The 16881-nt window shown below is 54.2% G+C and overlaps 2 protein-coding genes across 2 annotated transcripts; both read right to left on the bottom strand.

Annotated features, from left to right (window-relative positions):
• Nucleotides 1-332: 332 nt before the first annotated feature.
• Nucleotides 333-3002, bottom strand: LOC122692774 (interferon-inducible GTPase 5-like). Its single transcript, XM_043900603.1, has 3 exons — nucleotides 2974-3002; nucleotides 1980-2626; nucleotides 333-994 (listed from the first exon to the last, which is right to left on the bottom strand). The coding sequence occupies exons 1-3, from the start codon at nucleotides 3000-3002 to the stop codon at nucleotides 333-335; spliced, it is 1338 nt and encodes a 445-aa protein (XP_043756538.1).
• A 2699-nt stretch (nucleotides 3003-5701) lies between these two features.
• IRGC (immunity related GTPase cinema) lies at nucleotides 5702-7255 on the bottom strand. Its single transcript, XM_043899371.1, has one exon. The coding sequence runs from the start codon at nucleotides 7185-7187 to the stop codon at nucleotides 5790-5792; it is 1398 nt and encodes a 465-aa protein (XP_043755306.1). The 5' UTR covers nucleotides 7188-7255; the 3' UTR covers nucleotides 5702-5789.
• Nucleotides 7256-16881: the final 9626 nt, after the last annotated feature.

Raw genomic sequence — 16881 nt, 5'->3', positions numbered from 1 at the left:
CGACCTGCGTGGTGGACACCCTCCTGACTGCCCTCCCCTGCCAGGCAACTGGCTTTTTCCCTGCCTTGTCACAACTTAGCATGCCCGTGTCTGTCCCCTCCCCGTGATTCCCAGGGGACTGCTGGTTGATGCAGGGTTCATTGGAAGAGGGAAAGTGGGGGCCATGGTCAGACAGGGCACAAGACCCAGGGCGCAAAAGCATGAGACAGCACACAGCTCAGTCCAGGACAGTTGGAGCTGGAGTTTCTTCCTTCCCCTCCCCCAACACCCCCCAGCCTGGGCACAGGCAGAGCCTGCAGGCTCCCAGCCCCTCGCTGCCACCTCTGGCTGGCCTAGGCGCCGGGCTGGGACCACTGATCCGATCCATCCGGGAGCCTGCGGTCGGGGCTGTTGAGGGAGGCCTGAACCAGCACGCTCTGGGCATCACTGACAGCCACGTCCAGGGAGGTGCGGAGCATCCAGTAGACGGTGGCGAAGGACAGGCTGCAGGAGGCCAGGGAGCCCAGGATGGGCACGTTGAGGAGCTTCTGGCTGAAGGCCGAGGCGTCCCCAGAGGCCTGACCCAGCAGCTCCGCCACCAGCGCCTCGGTGACCTTGGTCTTCGGGCCCTGTAGCGCCTGCAGGATCTTGTGCAAGGGCTGGCCCGTCTGCTCCGCCAGCCTGACCAGGGATCCCCCGTCCAGGCCGAAGCTGTGGCGGTAACCCTCCAGGGCCCGGGTGAGCATGTATAGGTCACACGCCACCTCCGGCAGGCCTGGCACGGGCCTTGGGTTGGCCCCGCAGGCCACCGTGGCCACCAGCCAGATGTGCTGCCTCAGCGAGGCCGCCTTCCGCTCCAGTGTGGGCTTGGAGACGTTGGGCAGGGCCACCAGGAACGCATGCCGCTTTTGACTCTCAAGGTCCCTCACCATCGACTCCTCCAGCAGGCGGAAGTCATACTTGCCCAGGTCGAACATGGACAGCAGGAAGACCTCGGGGTCCCTGAGTCCCTGTGCTGCAGGGGACAAGGGCACCTTGGGTGAGTTTCCCCACTGAGCAGACTCAGGTGTCCTGACAGCTGCCCGTGAGTGGGCGGGGGGGGGGGGGGGGGGGGGGAGGGATGGGGGGTGGCAAGCTGCGTCTACACAGCTCGTGGCTTAAGAGCATCAGCCCTGGAGCCAGGCTGCTTGAGTTCAGATCCCAGCCTCCCTCCCTACACCCTGTGTGGCCTCAGGCTAGTTACCACACCTCTCTGGGCTTCCATGTACTTATCTGTAAAACAAGAGCATGGGTGTACCTTCCTCCTAGGGATGTTTAATGAGCTGTGAGCATGGTGCCTGGCCTCTGGGGAGCCCCCTGGCCCCCCGCCCCAGAGATGTGTCAACATGGGCGTGGGTGCATTGCATTTGCACTGGCCAGTGGGACTTCCCAGGTGGCGCTAGTGGTGAAGAACCCGCCTGCCACTGTGGGAGATGTAAGAGACTGAGGGTTCGATCCCTGGGTTGGGAAGATCTCCTGGAGGAGGGCATGGCAACCCACGCCAGGACTCTTGCCTGGGAAATGTATGGACAGAGGAGCCTGGCAAGCTACAGTCCATGGGGTCGCAAAGAGTCAGACTCGACTGAGCGACTTAGCATGCACACACCCTTTCTTTTCTTTAATGCAAGTGACTGGTCTCTGTCATCTGTGATTGAAATGGCAGCTGTAGGCGGCATTTCACCAGCAGGGGCTGCATAACTTGGGCGGCCTTACCCCACCTTGGGCCTCAGGGGGAAGATGCAGGGGAAGCGGGGTCATCCCTCAAGAATCCAGCCCCCCCAATCAATGAATAAATAAAATAATTAAAAATAAGATAGGAATTTCCAGGCAGTCTAGTGGTTAGGACTCAGCACTTTCACTGCAAGGGCCTGGGTTCAATCCCTGGTCGGGGAACTAAGATCCTGCAAGCCGCATAATGCGTCCAAAATAAATAACCCAGCCCCCCAGAGCCTGCTCCTCACCCTCCAGCCGCTGCACACAGTCGTCCCGGATCTGGTTGAGCACCCTCTCCTCTGAGAAGGAGCTGGGGCGGCGGCTGCGGGAGGCTGTGATGTCCACGTCCACCTTGGAGCGAATGTAGTAGAAGCGCTTGCCCCATCGCAGGATCTCGCGAGCCAGCTCGGTGAGGTCGGTGGTGAAGCTCTCGGAGGTAATGATGAGGAAGAAGTCATACCGGAAGAGCTGTACCCGCTGGAAGTATTTGTCAGCCCGGAAGGCGGGGGTGCCGACACCCGGCAGGTCCCAGAAGACGACATTGGGGTACTTGGGATGTGGGTATGGTGTGGGGTCCACGGTCATTTCCACCACGCCCGTGCGGGCTGAGTTGGGGTCCTCGTCCCCCAGCCCCCGGATGGCGTTGACGAAGGTGGACTTGCCTGAGCCCATCCCCCCGGTGACACCGATGTCCAGCCGGACGTTCTCCAGAGAATGAAGCGTAGATTGTAACTTGGCGGCGACTGCTGGCAGGTCCCCCGCCTCAAAGGCCTCCTTCAGGGCCCTGGTGTCCTTTGAGAGCTCCAGGATCTTGCACTGGCTGAGGCATGATTGGAAGACCTCTCTGGCCATGGGCTGCCTGACCCCTAGTTCTCTGTCTTCAGGACTTGATGACCTTGGACAGGGAAGGGAAGGGAGTGTTTTCACTCTGAGTTGCCCTATCTTCTCTACATCCCTCAGCTTGCCCAGAGTATTTGTGGCATCACCAGTAATAGCGCTGAGGGTGTTACAAGATGCCAGGTCTGGTGCTAAGCGCTTTATTTTAGTTCACATTTACTCATCACCACCAGCTTCTCCTGAAGTACCCACAAATCCTCAAACCAGCCGGAGAAGAAGTTTCCCTCCCTTGTTATCCACATTTAGCATTGAGAAAATAAATGAGGCCCAAGGTCCTCCAGCTAATGCGTGGGAAAACTGAGAATGGGGCTAAAGTCTTCTGGCCCTAGAATTCAAAGTCTTAACTTTGAGGAAGGGGGCAGGGGTTTTACCATGCGCCCGGCACCAGGATTAAGAGCTGGAACCTCCATCACTGGTAGTCATAACTAGGGTTTATTTGAGGTTTACTCGGGGCCAGCCACTGTTCTAACCACATTCACGATTTTGTCAAGTCCGTATGATGGACGGGGCAGCCAGCTCACATCCTGGGATTGTGTGACTGTGTCTGGTCCCAGCTGTGCCAGGGGTTTGCAGGAGTGACACCAGCCAAGTCACAGCCCCGCCGGGGCTTTTATTTTCCCCTCTGTGAAGGGTGGGGGGTGCCAGTTTCCTCACCTGTGGAATGGAAAGATGACTCCTCAGAACTGTCCAAGCCCTACTGTTTTAGGAAGACTCGGGGTCTTACTGCTGACGAGGTTCAGGCAGAGGCCAGCTTGGGAAGGGCGGGGAGCATCCGGCTGCACTTGATCGTTATCTGTAGGTAGCCGTGGGAGGGTTCTGAGCAGGGAAGGAAGAGGCCCACTGGGGACGTTAGCAAGAGCCCTCCTGGGAATTCCTTGGCGGTCCAGTGGTTAGGACACCACGCTTCCACTGCCAAGGGCCCAGGTTTGATCCCTGGCCGGGGAACTAAGATCCCACAAGTCTCATGGTGAAGCCAGTAATTTTTTCCAAAGAGCCCTCCATGACCTTAACAGTGCAGGAGACTGGGGCCTGGGAGACAAGGGGGGGCGGGGGCAGGACCTGGGTGGGCGGGGCCAAGAGCTGGAACAGGGGCTGGGGGTGGAGATGGGGAAGGGAGAGATAGAGGCAGAAGGGACAGGACAGAATGAGGCCACTGGTTGGAAGCAGGGGACAGTGGTCACCCAGGCTGTCTCTTTTAACCTCAGGCCCATTATACTGAGAGCATGCCCAACCTTTCCATCTCAGCCACTTGGGGCCAGTGAATCCGAGGGTCCACAGATATAAGGATGTGGGCTGTGCCTTTCGAGAATGGATTTGAGAGAGACCACCTTTCTCATGCATCTGAGAAATCCCTACCATGGGGATTTCCCCCTGGGGGTCTGGAATATCCCTACCATGATCCTTTGTACCCTCTTTGGTGCAGAAAGGTCCATGTGAACCCCAAATAGTCCTCGCAGAGCCAATGGGAGGCCTGGGAAGACAGGAATCTTTTTGCAAAGCACAGAGTTCTTCAGCAAAGAAATTTTAACACCCCAGGTAAAAGTGGACCCTCTTAGTCCATTTCCCAGTGTCAGGGGTAATTTGAGGCCCCTAGATGGGGCTAGAGGAGCTTCCCAGGTGGCACAGTGGTAAAGAATCTGCCTGCTAATGCAGGAGACGCAGGAGATGTGGGTTCGATCCCTAAGTCAGGAAGATCCCCTGGAGTAGGAAATGGCAACCCGCTCCAGTATTCTTGTCTGGAAAACTTCATGAACAGAGGAGGCTGGCGGGCTGCAGTCCATGGGGTCGCAAAGCATCATATATGACTGAGCACGCACGCGCACACACACATATGTACAACGTGGCTAGAACTATCATCAGGTCCTGGAAAAACTCAGGGAGTGTTAGTGAGGCCATCTCCACTGCACCAGAACCACCCTGTGAATTCCTCAAATCCCACCCTTCCCTGGACCCTTGTCTCAGTCCACGGATGCTCTTGGGGCAACCCCTGTCCTGCCCAAGTGCCCCATCCTGGTGATTCCTTTTTAAACATGTGTGACCCTCAACTTAGCATGTGAGTTTGGGTTTGAGCAGATAAGGGTGTCAGATTCACTTCTGCATCCAGCTGGAGAGCCCAGCACAGAGCGAGGGGCTGTGCCAAGCAGTTGAGGTCCCAGGGTCACCTCATTGTGTTATACACCCTGTGTCTTCTGCACCCAAAGCCTCGTGCAGCTCCAGAAATCCCAACAGGCACCCTGTCAGACCCACGACCTTATAGCACCATCCCCAAAATTCATGCCCAGCCACGCAGCTAGGCACACACAGACCTGGAACCCCAGTCTCAGCCAATCACTCGCAATCTTAGACCCACCCACAGCATCCAAATCACCAAGGCTTACCAAGATCCCTCCCAATCAGACACACCAGCAAGCTCATTCCCGCATGCATCCACGTGCAGACACACCGGCCATCTTTCTGAAATGAGACCTGTTCCAGGGGGCCGGTGCCGTCCCCGCCTCCTTTCTCCGTGGATGCTCATAGAAGTGCCCGCCCACCCTCTCACCACCTCCACTCCATTCTGTTTCCCCAGGTCTGCACAGAGGCCAGTCCAGTGGCCACCTGGCCGCCCCCTCCCTGCTCCCCACCCCCCATCACTCACAGGCAGCAGGGCTGGCTCAGGATGTCCCCTCTCCCTGGCATCTGTTTCACCCAGTTGGTTGCTAGGCACTATTGTGCCCAGCCCAGGTACCCACTGGCTGCCCCTCCCCCACCAGAGGCCTTTGGAGTTCGCAGAAAGGGACAGAGACTGCAGGCCCCAGGGCCCATTCAGCCACCCACCTATGTTGACAGTGGGCTCCTGGCTTGGCTCCCGGCCAGGCTGTCCTGTTACCCCCAACACCCCCCCTCCACTTGGGGATCAGGGGGAGAGAGGCTTTTTTTTTTTTTAAAAGAGTCCTGCCCCACCCCCATCCACACCATGAACCTCTGCCTCCCAACATCAATTCCTATCCCCGGTTAGGGACTTGGCCTTGGGCCTCCCTCCCTGCCTCCCTCCGCCTGCCCCACCCCGTCCCCACTCAGCAACTGCATCGCATTTTCACCACATTAGGCCTTTTTTGAGTGTTCGGTGGGTTTTCAAAAGGCTTGGTTTGTGGGTGAGGCAGTGGGTAAGGGCTGCACTTTCATTTGTCTTCAGACAAGTCTCGCTTCTTCCAGCTGTCCAGAATGTACTTAAGGAGGAGGCCAAGCTTCCGGCGGGTCGAGAGCGGGGCTTCCTCCATGCTCCCCTCCCCGGACCCCCGCTTCTCCACACCGTTGTCACCAGCCGCCTCCAGGCTGACATCGGGCTGAGGGTCCTCCTCCTCCTCCTCCAGGGCCTTGATGCGGACGCGCTGGGCATCCTCGGCCATCTCGTTGAGGCAGCCCTGAAGCATGGTGTAGACGGTTCCGAAGCTGATGCCGCCGGCCACCAGCGTCCCGAACACGGGAATACCCTTCTCAAAGGCCCGGGCCACCCTCATGGCACCATCGGACGACTGGGAGTAGAGCCGCAGGACCGTCTCGGGGGAGACCTCGTTGGCCAGCGGGGAGCGGATGACGGAGCGCAGGTCCCCCGCCTGTTTGCCCACCTGCTCGGCCAGCTTGGCCAGCGAGTCGTCGTCCAGGCCGAAGCTGCGGTGGTAGCCGCGCAGCGAGCGGATGAGCAGCGCGTCGTCGTAGGCGGCCGCCAGCCCGGGCACGGGCAGGGCCTGGATGACCCCGGACACCAGGGCCGTCTTGAGCACCTGCTCCTGGAGCATGTCCTTCTTCTTCTGCAGGGCCTCCAGAGAGATGTCCGGCAGCGACAGCAGGCCGGCGTGGCGCCGGTGAGCGGGCAGATCGTGCTCCCAGGTGGACATGAGCAGCGGGAAGTCGTAGCGCGCGGGTGAGAGGTTGGACACCAGGAAGACGCGCGGGTCGTGGACGCCGGCCCCGCGCAGCCGCTCTGCGCAGTGCTCACGGATCTCGTGCAGGACCGCCCCCTCGCTGAAGCCCGAGGGCCGCTGCATGCGCGTGGCCGCCAGGTCCTCGTCCACCTTGGTGCGCACGAAATAGAACTTCTTGCCCTGGCGCAGGATCTCGGAGGCCAGGCGGCTCTCCACCGCGCCGCAGCGGCGGGGCGAGACGAGCAGGAAGAAATCGTAGCGGCCGAAGTCCACCTGCTTCAGGTACTTGTCGGCCGAGCAGCCGGGAGAGCCAGCCCCTGGCAGGTCCCACAGGGTCACGTCTGGAAACTGCGGGTGCGGGTAGGGCGAAGGCTCTATTGTGGTCTCCACCACGCCGGTGAGGGCCGCGTCGGGGTCCTCGGCGCCCAGGCCGCGAAGGGCGTTGATGAGGGACGACTTGCCGGCCCCCGATTCGCCTGTGACGCCCACCTCCAGCCGGGTGCAGTCCGAGGAGGCCAGCAGCTCCCGGAGGCGGGAAGCGGCCTGGGAGATGTCGCCCGACTCGAAGGCGGTGCGCAGGGCCTCCAGCTCTTCCTTGGCCATGAGGATGGTGGTCTCCTCCCCGGACACCGCTGGCAACTTCGAAGTAGCCATAGTGACTGGCGGGTCAGAGGGTGCGGGGGGGTGGGGGAGAGTCACGGACAGATGCGTGGTCCTCAGTGTCTGCAGGGGAGAGAGCAGAAGGGAGCCGCTCAGGCCTCCTGGAACTTGGCGTGGGGCAGGGAGAGACACCCCAGGGCTATGAAGGAAGTCTCTCTGGAGCCCCACAGCCCTCTCCTTTAAAAAAAAAAAACCAAAAACAAAAACTGGAATACCTTTTAGACAGGAAGTAGGGAGGGGGCTTTGGAGTCTGGTGGCCCCAGGTTCCCATCCCATTTCTGCCACTAACCTGTGTGACCTGGGGCAGAACGAAGCACCTCTCTGAGCCTGTTTGATTCCTTGCATCATCAGTGTAATGACTGACCTGCCTCCCAAGGCACTGAGGAGTCTTCGGGATAACCCTAGGAACTCCCACCATTTTATGGACAGCTTGAGACGACCCATGCCATCACATGGGGCCCCACATTAAAAGGCCCAGCTCTTCTGGGACTTCCCTGGTGGTCCAGTGGTTAAGAATCCACCTTGCAATGCAGGGGATGGGGTTCGATCCCTGGTTGGGAAACTAAGATCCCACATGCTGCTGGGCAACTAAGGCTGCGTGCCACCACTAGAGAGCCCAATTGACCCGACACACAGCTAGATAAATAAATAAATTTTTAAAATGAAAACAAAAAGGGAGGTGGGAGGGGGGATCGGGATGGGGAATACATGTAACTCCATGGCTGATTCATGTCAATGTATGACAAAACCCACTGCAATGTTATGAAGTAATTAGCCTCCAACTAATAAAAATAAATGAAAAAAAACAAACAAACAAAAAATGAAAACAAAAAAACCCCAGCTCTTGCCTTAACGCTCTTCTGACATTGACTAAAATTCTAAACATTCGAAGCAAGGGTGCTGCGTTTTCATTTTGGACTGGGTCCTGCAATTTGTGTATGTAGCCAGGCCTGCAGCGGAAGGGGCTTTAGCTCAGCTCCTGGGCCCAGGCAAAGAGGGCGGTGGATCTCCCGCTGCTGCCTCTTCGGTGATTAGAAGCAGCAAGAAGTGATGGCCAAGGGGACCCAGACCCTGGAGCCGCACTGCCTGGGATTCCATCCGGGTGGGCCCTACCACATACCAGCTGAGAGACTGGGGGCAAGTTCCTGACCGCTGCCTCACTTTCCTCATCTTACAGATCAAAGCCATCTGCAATCCTTATAGCAGACCACCTCCTAGAGCTTTTGAGAATGAAATGAGTTCATCCAGAAAAAGCACTTAAAATAGTGCCCGACCCAGTATCTGTCCAGCAGAACCCATTGTGAATTTCACCTCAGAGGCGAAGTACATTTAGTATGGCATTGAGCTGTGATATAATTTTACTTTGATGTGCATTGTGAATTTCAGCTACACCTAGATAGACGTAAAATGATAATTAAAATGCTATAGCCCACTTATCTAATGAAATCACCCAATCACTATGTTGTTGACTATGAGAAAGTTTAATTTTTAGGGTCTGATAGAATATTTCATGTGTATTACAGGGGTATTCATATGCTATGTCTTTAAACTTTATTTTCAAAAGCTTAAGGCCCAAATATAAACTTCTCTGGAAAAAAAAAAATAGTGCCTGACCCAGAGCAGGTGGTCTGTGCTATCAGCATCATCGTTATCATCATCAGTAATATTCCTGGCTGTGTGACATCCCTGCGCTCTCTGCGCCTCTGCTGTGGCACCTGCATGGTGGAAGATAACCTTGCCACGTCGCAGGGCTTCTGTGACCATCATGAGCCCCCTCACCTGTCTGTCTCTAGGTCACCTTGGAAGATATTCTTGGGTTCAGCCACACCCCCACCCTGGGCGTCTCCTTAAACACACAGCCAAGCAGGGCTGGCTAGGCCAAGTCCCCTCCCACCTCCAGGAGCCTTGGTGGTCTCTTCTGAGATCCGTCCTCCTCACCTGGGAGCTTCCCTGGCCCTCCCTCTTCCCGGGGTCACACACTCTCCTTGTCCATCGCCTCTAAAATACACTTCCTCATTGACTTAAGACTCTTCAGAGAACCCTGGGAGAGATGCTCAGGTCAGGGATCGGTGTCCCCGTCAGATGGAGAGGGATTGAGGTTCAGACTAGAGATGTCCCCACTCAGAGGCACAGTCACAGCTCAAACCCAGGCCCTTCTGAAGAGCTGCTCTCCCTTCAGTCACGTGTCTTTACCTCCCCTGTCTCTCCTCAGCCGCGCCTGGCCCCATCCTCACCCAACCTTCTGCAGGAAGATGGTCCTTGTTCCATTGTTCCAACCAGGTCTGATCGCCCATCCCAGGTGGGGGCATTTCACCCTGGGGCTCTACCCAGTCCCTCCTGCGTCCCGACCCCTAACCCATCTCAGAGCGTGGCCTGGGGAGAGGAGAAGGGGAATCCTTGGACAGGTCTCAGTGCAAGGGGCAGACGGGCCAGTGGCCACTGGGGTGGACCAAGGGGCCTGGGATTGGACACGGGGAGCTGCCTTCCGGGGGACTCACCTGCCCTGCAGGCTCTCCCTCTCCCCTTCACTCTCCCCGCTGGTGGGGCCTCCTCTCCTGTTAGCACAGGATCAGGGCCTGTTGCTAGGACCCATTATAATAGCAAACCACAGCTTATTGGTCAGTCAGCCCTGGTGCAATAATGTGAGGGTGATGTCAGGGGGCGGGGTCCCGGCCTCCCACCCCCAGCTGCTCATGGGGCCACCACTGGGTTGCTGTGGGGCCCTTAGCCCCCCTCACCCCCCACCCAGAGAGAGCTTTCTGACACCAAGACTTGTTCACAACCCGCCCGTGGTCTCCATCACCCCCAGCACAAAATCCCGGCTCTGGCATCTGAGAATCTGGCTCTGCTCACTATCCCACCCTCTATTTCTCCTCCATCCCGGGACTCAGTTTCCCAAACAAGTCATTTGCTCTCCCTTCTTTGCACTGTCTACCTGTTCTCCCACCTCACCAAGGGTGGTGTAGGCTCTGTGAGTGGTGATTAAGCTCAGCCAGCGCTGGCTGAGTTGGAAGGACGTGCTGGGGAGAGCCCCGTGCGATTTAGCCTGGTCCTGGCTGGGACTGGTGGTCCGTGGGGCAGTGGGCAGCGCCCACACCCCAATTCAGTATCTGGTTTCCAGGCTCCCTGACAGGCCTTCCTCCTTCCCTAGCATTTCAACATCCTCTGATGCTGGGAAAGACTAAAGGCAAAAAGAGAAGAGGGTGGCAGAGGATGAGATGGCTAGATAGCATCACTAATTCAATGGACATGAACTTGAGCAAACTCCGGGAGATAGTGAAGGACGGGGAAGTCTGCAGTGCTGCAGTCCATGTGGTCTCAAAGAATCAGACAGGACTGAGCGGCTGAACAGCATGAACAACAGTGTACCCTCAGCCCGTCCTTCAAATCCCAGCTCAGGTGCCGACTCTTCTGTAACACTTTCCCCATTCTCCTGTGTCCATCTCCTGCTTCCTTGCAACCATTTAAAATGGCATTGAGGGGGCTTCCCTGGTTGTCCGGCGGTTAAGACTCCAAGGTCCCCACACAGAGGTCATGGGTTCGAGTCCCAGTCGGGGAAGTAAGATCTTGCATGCTGCATGGCATGGCCGAAAACTAAAAATAAGTTTTAAAAAATAAAATGGCATCTTTTAGTATGACAAAGAGGGAGATGGAAGCAGGGAGAGATGTGAATGAGAAAGGAAAGTTGCGGGGGGTGGTGGGAGGGAGGCTCAAGAAGGGAAGGATATATGTTCACTTGTAGCTGAGTCACATTATTGTACAGTAGACATGTACAACACTGTACAATGTACAACATTGTAAAGCGATTATCCTCCAATTTAAAATAAATTTTAAAAAAGAGAAAGAGTTGGGATGGAAAAGAGACTCCCTAAGGAGGAAACAGAGGGAGAGTCAGGTGGGAAGACAGGGATGAGAGACTGAGTCAGAAAACCACCAAAGATACTCTCAGAGGCACAAGTTACAGACAGAACAAAAAAATGCAGAGCCACAGAGATGGGAAGCAAGGCGTGGACCCAGATGCACACAGGGAAGAAGCTGAAGGGCTAGAGACCAGGACACAAGAACCCAGCCTCCTGGGGGATAACTCTGGCTCTCCTCAATTCCAGCCCCCATCTCTGCCCCTTCCAAGCCGCCCCTCCAGTCTATGGTCAGGGAATCGTTTATGACAGTCTCCACCCTGGCTGTCCTCCCAACCTCCTCTTTGCCCAGGCCATGTGTCCCACCCTCACTCCCATTTCCTGGGATCTAGCCAGAGGCCCCCACCACCCAGAGGCTCCTGCTTCCAAGGTGGTGCTAGGGGTAAAGAACCCGCCTGCCAATGCAGGAGACCTAAGAGATGCAGGTTCAATCCCTGGGTCAGGAAGATTCCCTGGAGGAGGGCATGGCAATCCACTCCAGTATTCTTGCCCGGGAAATCCCATGGACAAAGGAGCCTGGCAGACTACAGTCCATGGGGTTGCAAAGAGTCGGACATGACTGAGCAACTTAGCACACACACAGCCAGAGGCCCAGGCTACTCAAAGGGTTTTGCTGACAATCTGAAGCTCAATTCTGGAGAGAACCCTCCCAAAGAACAGCTGAGGAAGATGTGGAGGCCCAGAAAGGAAAGAGAGGGGACTTCCAAAAAAAAAAAGAAAGGGAAGAGACTAATTCAAGACCACATCGAGAATGGGAAAAGGGTAATCTGCTGACTACACTCAGTTCTTAAACCACAGGCGACAGAGAAATGCAGGTCAGCACACAAACCCATCCACATCCTCACTGACGGACAGAAACAGAAAAACCAAGAGGTGGAAAAAGATTCTCAGACGTTCCCAGACAGCGAACACATGAACTAAGTTTTCTCCCCGCAAATCCAGACCCAAAGCCCGGCCCAAGAGGGAAAGGAAAGACACAGTGCCTCAAGAACAGAGTCATCACAGACAAGTCCAAAGCAGGCAGACTTCCAACAGCCTCGAAAGCCACACATATGCAGGCACGCACAGACTAGCAGACCAGAGGAGGCGCAGTCACACTCGCAGACAGCATATTCAGACGGCAGCCCCCGAAACCCTCCACGTCCATTCATTCTGCTCCAGCTCCTAAGCTGTGTGAGCAGCCACGAGCCGGGGTCCCCGAAGTAGATACATCAGGCTCTGCCCTTGGGAGCTCCCGGTTGGAGGAAAGGAAGCGGGTGGTCACGGCCGAGGGTAACTCTGGACCAAGACCAGGACGCAAGACGCCTGCGAAAATGCATCTAATGCAGGCTGGCACACTGCCAGGGGCGCTTCTCCCAGCTCCCGAGAGTGCTAGCCCATGGGAGGCTGCGCCCGTGCCTGTCCGCCAAACCTCCTCTTCTGTCTTCATTCATCAAACACTCAGCACCTCTCCAAGGCCCTGTCCTGGGCTAGATGCTGGGAACACAGCAAAGAGCAACACTGCCCACCCCCGCCCCCTGCCCCTGGCTCTGTTCCCACAGGACTGATTCATAGTGCAGTTAGAGTGTTAGTTGCTCAGCTGTGTCCGACTCTGCGATCCCATGGACTGTAGCCAGTCGGGTGCTTCTGTCCATGGAATTCTCCATGCAAGCATACTGGAGTGGGTTGCCATTTCTTCCTCCAGGGGACCTCCCCAACCCAGGGATTGTACCCGGGTCTCCTATATTGCCAGTGGATTCTGTACCGTCTGAGCCACCACGGAAGCCAATGCAGTGGGGGAGTCAGATGCATCCCCAGGCGGTGATGACTCGGAGTGGGCCAGGCTGGGATGGGGAGGGGAGCCCAGAGGACTGTGGGAGCACCAAGGGACCACCTGAACTAGCTCAGCAGTCAAGAAGGGCTTCCTGGAGGAACAGGCTCCTGAGCCGAGATCTGAAGGATGAATAGGAGTGAGCCAGATGGTCTGCTAGGAGGTTGCATCCCAGCCCTAAGTAACCTAGGCAAAGATCCTGAGTTGAGAGAGACCGCTCATGTGTCTTGTAACTGACTCAGCTGTGTGGTCAACCCACAAACATCTGTGTAGATCTCACCAGTTCCTGTGCTGGTCCCAAGATGTGACTCACACATCCCTGCTCCTACAGACCTCCCCGGTTGGTGGGGGAGCTATTGTGCTCACATGCTGAAGCCAAATGTTCACTTACGGGACGTTTATGATATACCAGGCGTGCATGGACTTCCCTGGTGGCTCAGTGGTAAAAAATCTGGCTGCCAATGCAGGAGACGCAGGTTCAATCCTAGGGTCAGGAAGATCCCCTGGAGAAGGAAATGGCAACCCACTCCAGTATGCTTGCTGGGAAATCCCATGGACAGAGGAGCCTGGTGGGCTACAGTCCATGGGGTTGCAGAAAGTCAGACACGACTTAGCAACTAAACAACAAGGTGTGTGTGAAGCCTGTCAGGTGGAATAACTCATTTAGCCCAGGCTAAAATTCTGTTCTCCCACCTGTCATCCCAAGATAGACACAACACCCAGGAGCTGAGACTGGAATAGAGAGAAAGATAGAGACAAACACACCAGTTCATCCTCTCCTGTGGGTTCCCCAGCTCATCCAATCTAAGGTGCCAGGGTTGTCAGATGCACCATTTTCTATCCCATTAACAAAATTTAAAAAGTGCTGTCAGTAAAATTATGATGTATTTCCCTACTACTTAAAATGTTTAGGAAATTCCCTGGTGATCCGGTGGTTAAGACATGGCACTTCCACTGGAGGGGGCATGGGTTTGATCCCTGTTGGGGAACTTAGATCCCGAATAGCACATCAGGTGGCCAAAAAACAGAAAATAAAATTAAATGTTTATTTTACACTTACTGCAAGAGCTCTTGGTAGACTTACTTAGAAAATATAGGTTTGTATCTTATACTATCCGTGTGTGCATCTAACTAGGAAAATACATGAGAAATAAGTTAGCTAACCTGAGCCTGACTCAGCTAAGTTGAGTCACAGACTCTGACTCTGTGGAGTCACTTCTGCTCCAAGCAGTGGATGTCCACACTTTCTCACACAACACATGTTCTGTCCTCCATGCCAACAGGCACAGCCATGAGGCTATTAAAAGCAGCTCAATTATGGATAAAGAAGATGTGGTACATATATACAATGGAATACTACTCAGCCATAAAAAAGAATGAAATGGTGCCATTGGCAGCAACATGGATGCAACTGATGATTATCATACTAAGTGAAGTAAGTCAAAAAGAGAAAGACATATGTTATCACTTATATGTGGAATCTAAAATATGACACAGCCACAACTAAACTGAGCCCATGTACCCTAGAACCTGTGCTCTGCAATAAGAGAAGCCACCTCAATGAGAAGCCTGCTCACTGCAACTAGAGAGTAGCCCCCACTCGCCACAACTAGAGAAAGCCCGCGTGCAACAGTGAAGATGCAGTGAAAGTGTTAGCCACACATTCGTGTCCAATTCTTTGTGACCCCGTGAACTGTAGCCCTCCAGTCTCCGTGGAACTCTCCAGGCAAGAATACTGGAGTGGGTTGCCATTCCTTTCTCCAGGGGATCTTCCCAACCCAGGGATCGAAACCAGGTCTCCCGCATTGCAGGCGGATTCTTTACCATCTGAGCCACCAGGGAAGTCCAGTGAAGACTCAGCACAGCCATAAAAAAATAAATAAAATTTTTAAAAGTAGTAAAATATGACACAAATGAGCTTATTTATGAAACAGAAACCTACTCATGGACATAGAGAAGACTTATGGTTGCCCAGGGGGGGCAGATGGGAGAGGGATGGAGTGGCAGTCTGGAATCAGCAGATGTAAGTTATTATATGTAGAATGGATAAACAGCAAAGTCCTGCTGGGTAGCACAGGAAACTATATTCAGTATCCTGTGATACCTCATACTAGAAAGGAATATTTAAAAAAAAATGTGTGTGTGTGTGTGTGTGTGAGGCACTCAGTCGTGTCCAACTCTTTTCAACCCCACAGACTGTAGCCCGCCAGGCTCCTCTGTCCATGAATTCTCCAGGCAAGAATACTGGAGTGGAGTTGCCGTTCCTTCCCCAGGGAATCTTCCCAACCCAGGGATCAAACCCGGGTCTCCTGTATTGCAGGCAGATTCTTTATCACTGAGCCACCAAGGAAGCATGCATATGTGTAAACTGAATCACTTTGTTATATAGTAGAAATTAACACAGCATTGTAAATCAACTATACTTCAGGAAGAAAATAAATTTTTAAAAATGCTCTACCGATAAAATAATGATAACCACGGGGGGGAAATCTCCATGTTCACACCCAGACAATGACAACTGCGTCACAATGACTGCCTGGCTGTAAGGTGTCATATGCTATGACTCTTCCTGATCTCAGAATTACTAAAATGCAGGGCGGGGGCGGGGGATGAGGGGTGCATCTTAGAATCGATGAAGGTGCTTCCTGAGTGTTGCTCTGCATCTGCTAGCCCAGGAACACAGCGATGACGCAGATGGTACTTCCTGCAGGGAGGAAGTTTGTGCAATAGATGCTGACTGTGGGCCAAGGCTGTTGTTGGTTGATGGGTCTCACTGGGGTGGCTTCTCTGTTGGGGAGCACAAGCTCTAGGCTGCTGGGGCTTCAGTGGTTGCAGCACACTGGGGATCAGTAATTGCGGCTCCCCGGCTTATGAGCCCAGGTTCAGTAACTGCGGCACACGGCCTCAGTTGCTCAGAGGTCATGTGGGATCTTCTCGAATCAGGGATCAAACCCATGTCTCCTGCACTGGCAGGCGGATTCTTTACCACTGAGCTACCAGGGAAGCCCCTACCTTCTCTCCATTTGCCGTCATCCTGGGGAAACCTGAAGCTAGCCCCCGAGGATTCATTCATTCATTCAGATAGGTATTGTCTGTCTTCTGGATCTAGACAGAGTTCTGGGTACTGACACACAGGTGAATAAGACACAGATGACCTTTGTGCTCATGGAGCTTATATTTTTGGAAAGATATAGATAATAAACAAAAGCAAGATAGTGTCCAATAGCAATAAGAAAAGAGAAGAACAAGCAGCAAGTGTAAGGGGTGGATTGAGGGGTTGGTGGATCGCCTGCAACTGTGACTGCTGACCGTCTCTCCATCTCCTTAGACACACGCCACTCTTCCCCACAAGAGGGGGAGTCTTTGTCCTCTCCGGAATCTGAGCTGACCTTGTAAATTGCTTCGACCAACAGAATGTCTGTATAGGATTGTCTGAGTTTGGGAAATGAAAACAGGAAGAGATATCTGAGATTGTTAACATGAGATTCCTGGGATGAGCTTCCCTGGGGAGAGTCTCTGGGGAGGAAAGAGAAAATGCAAAGGGAAAAGGCTTGGTTCAGAAAATTCAAAGCAGGGACATAGGTAGCAAAATTGCCACTATCGTGTTTGGGGCAGAATTTATCTCAGGCGAGGAGACAGGAAAGGCAAGCGGCCAGGGAAAGGGCCACAGGAGCTTTCAACTGCTTTGTTAATGCTTTCTGCCTTTTAGCTGAGCCATGAGAAACTCTACCCATTTCTTTATTTGTTTTTGAGGGTTGATTTTGTTTTGTGTTTATTTTTTTAATTATTTAAAAATTTTTGTTTGCTTATGTAAGCTTTAACTAATTAATAGTAAAAATTTTACCTTGAATCATGGACCCACATATATGCCCTTACAGAAAAGTGGAAAATTAAAAGACTTGACAATGAAAAGACCTGAACAATAAAATTCAAGCTTCTGCCTAGGTCAGCCCCACCCCGC

This window comes from Cervus elaphus, chromosome 4, assembly GCF_910594005.1.
Source record: "Cervus elaphus chromosome 4, mCerEla1.1, whole genome shotgun sequence".
Taxonomy (NCBI): domain Eukaryota; kingdom Metazoa; phylum Chordata; class Mammalia; order Artiodactyla; family Cervidae; genus Cervus; species Cervus elaphus.
The sequence above is the reverse complement of the archived record's forward strand: the minus strand, read 5'-3'. Positions and strand labels throughout refer to the sequence as shown.

Excerpts from the sequence above, each read along its gene's own strand:
- LOC122692774 (XM_043900603.1), bottom strand. The coding sequence starts at position 3,002 with ATGGTAAAACCCCTGCCCCCTTCCTCAAA. Across the intron at positions 2,627-2,973 it reads CCCCTGCCCCCTTCCTCAAA|GTCATCAAGTCCTGAAGACA; the intron begins GTTAAGACTTTG and ends TCCCTGTCCAAG. Across the intron at positions 995-1,979 it reads CTGTGTGCAGCGGCTGGAGG|CACAGGGACTCAGGGACCCC; the intron begins GTGAGGAGCAGG and ends TGTCCCCTGCAG.
- IRGC (XM_043899371.1), bottom strand. The coding sequence starts at position 7,187 with ATGGCTACTTCGAAGTTGCCAGCGGTGTCCGGGGAGGAGACCACCATC.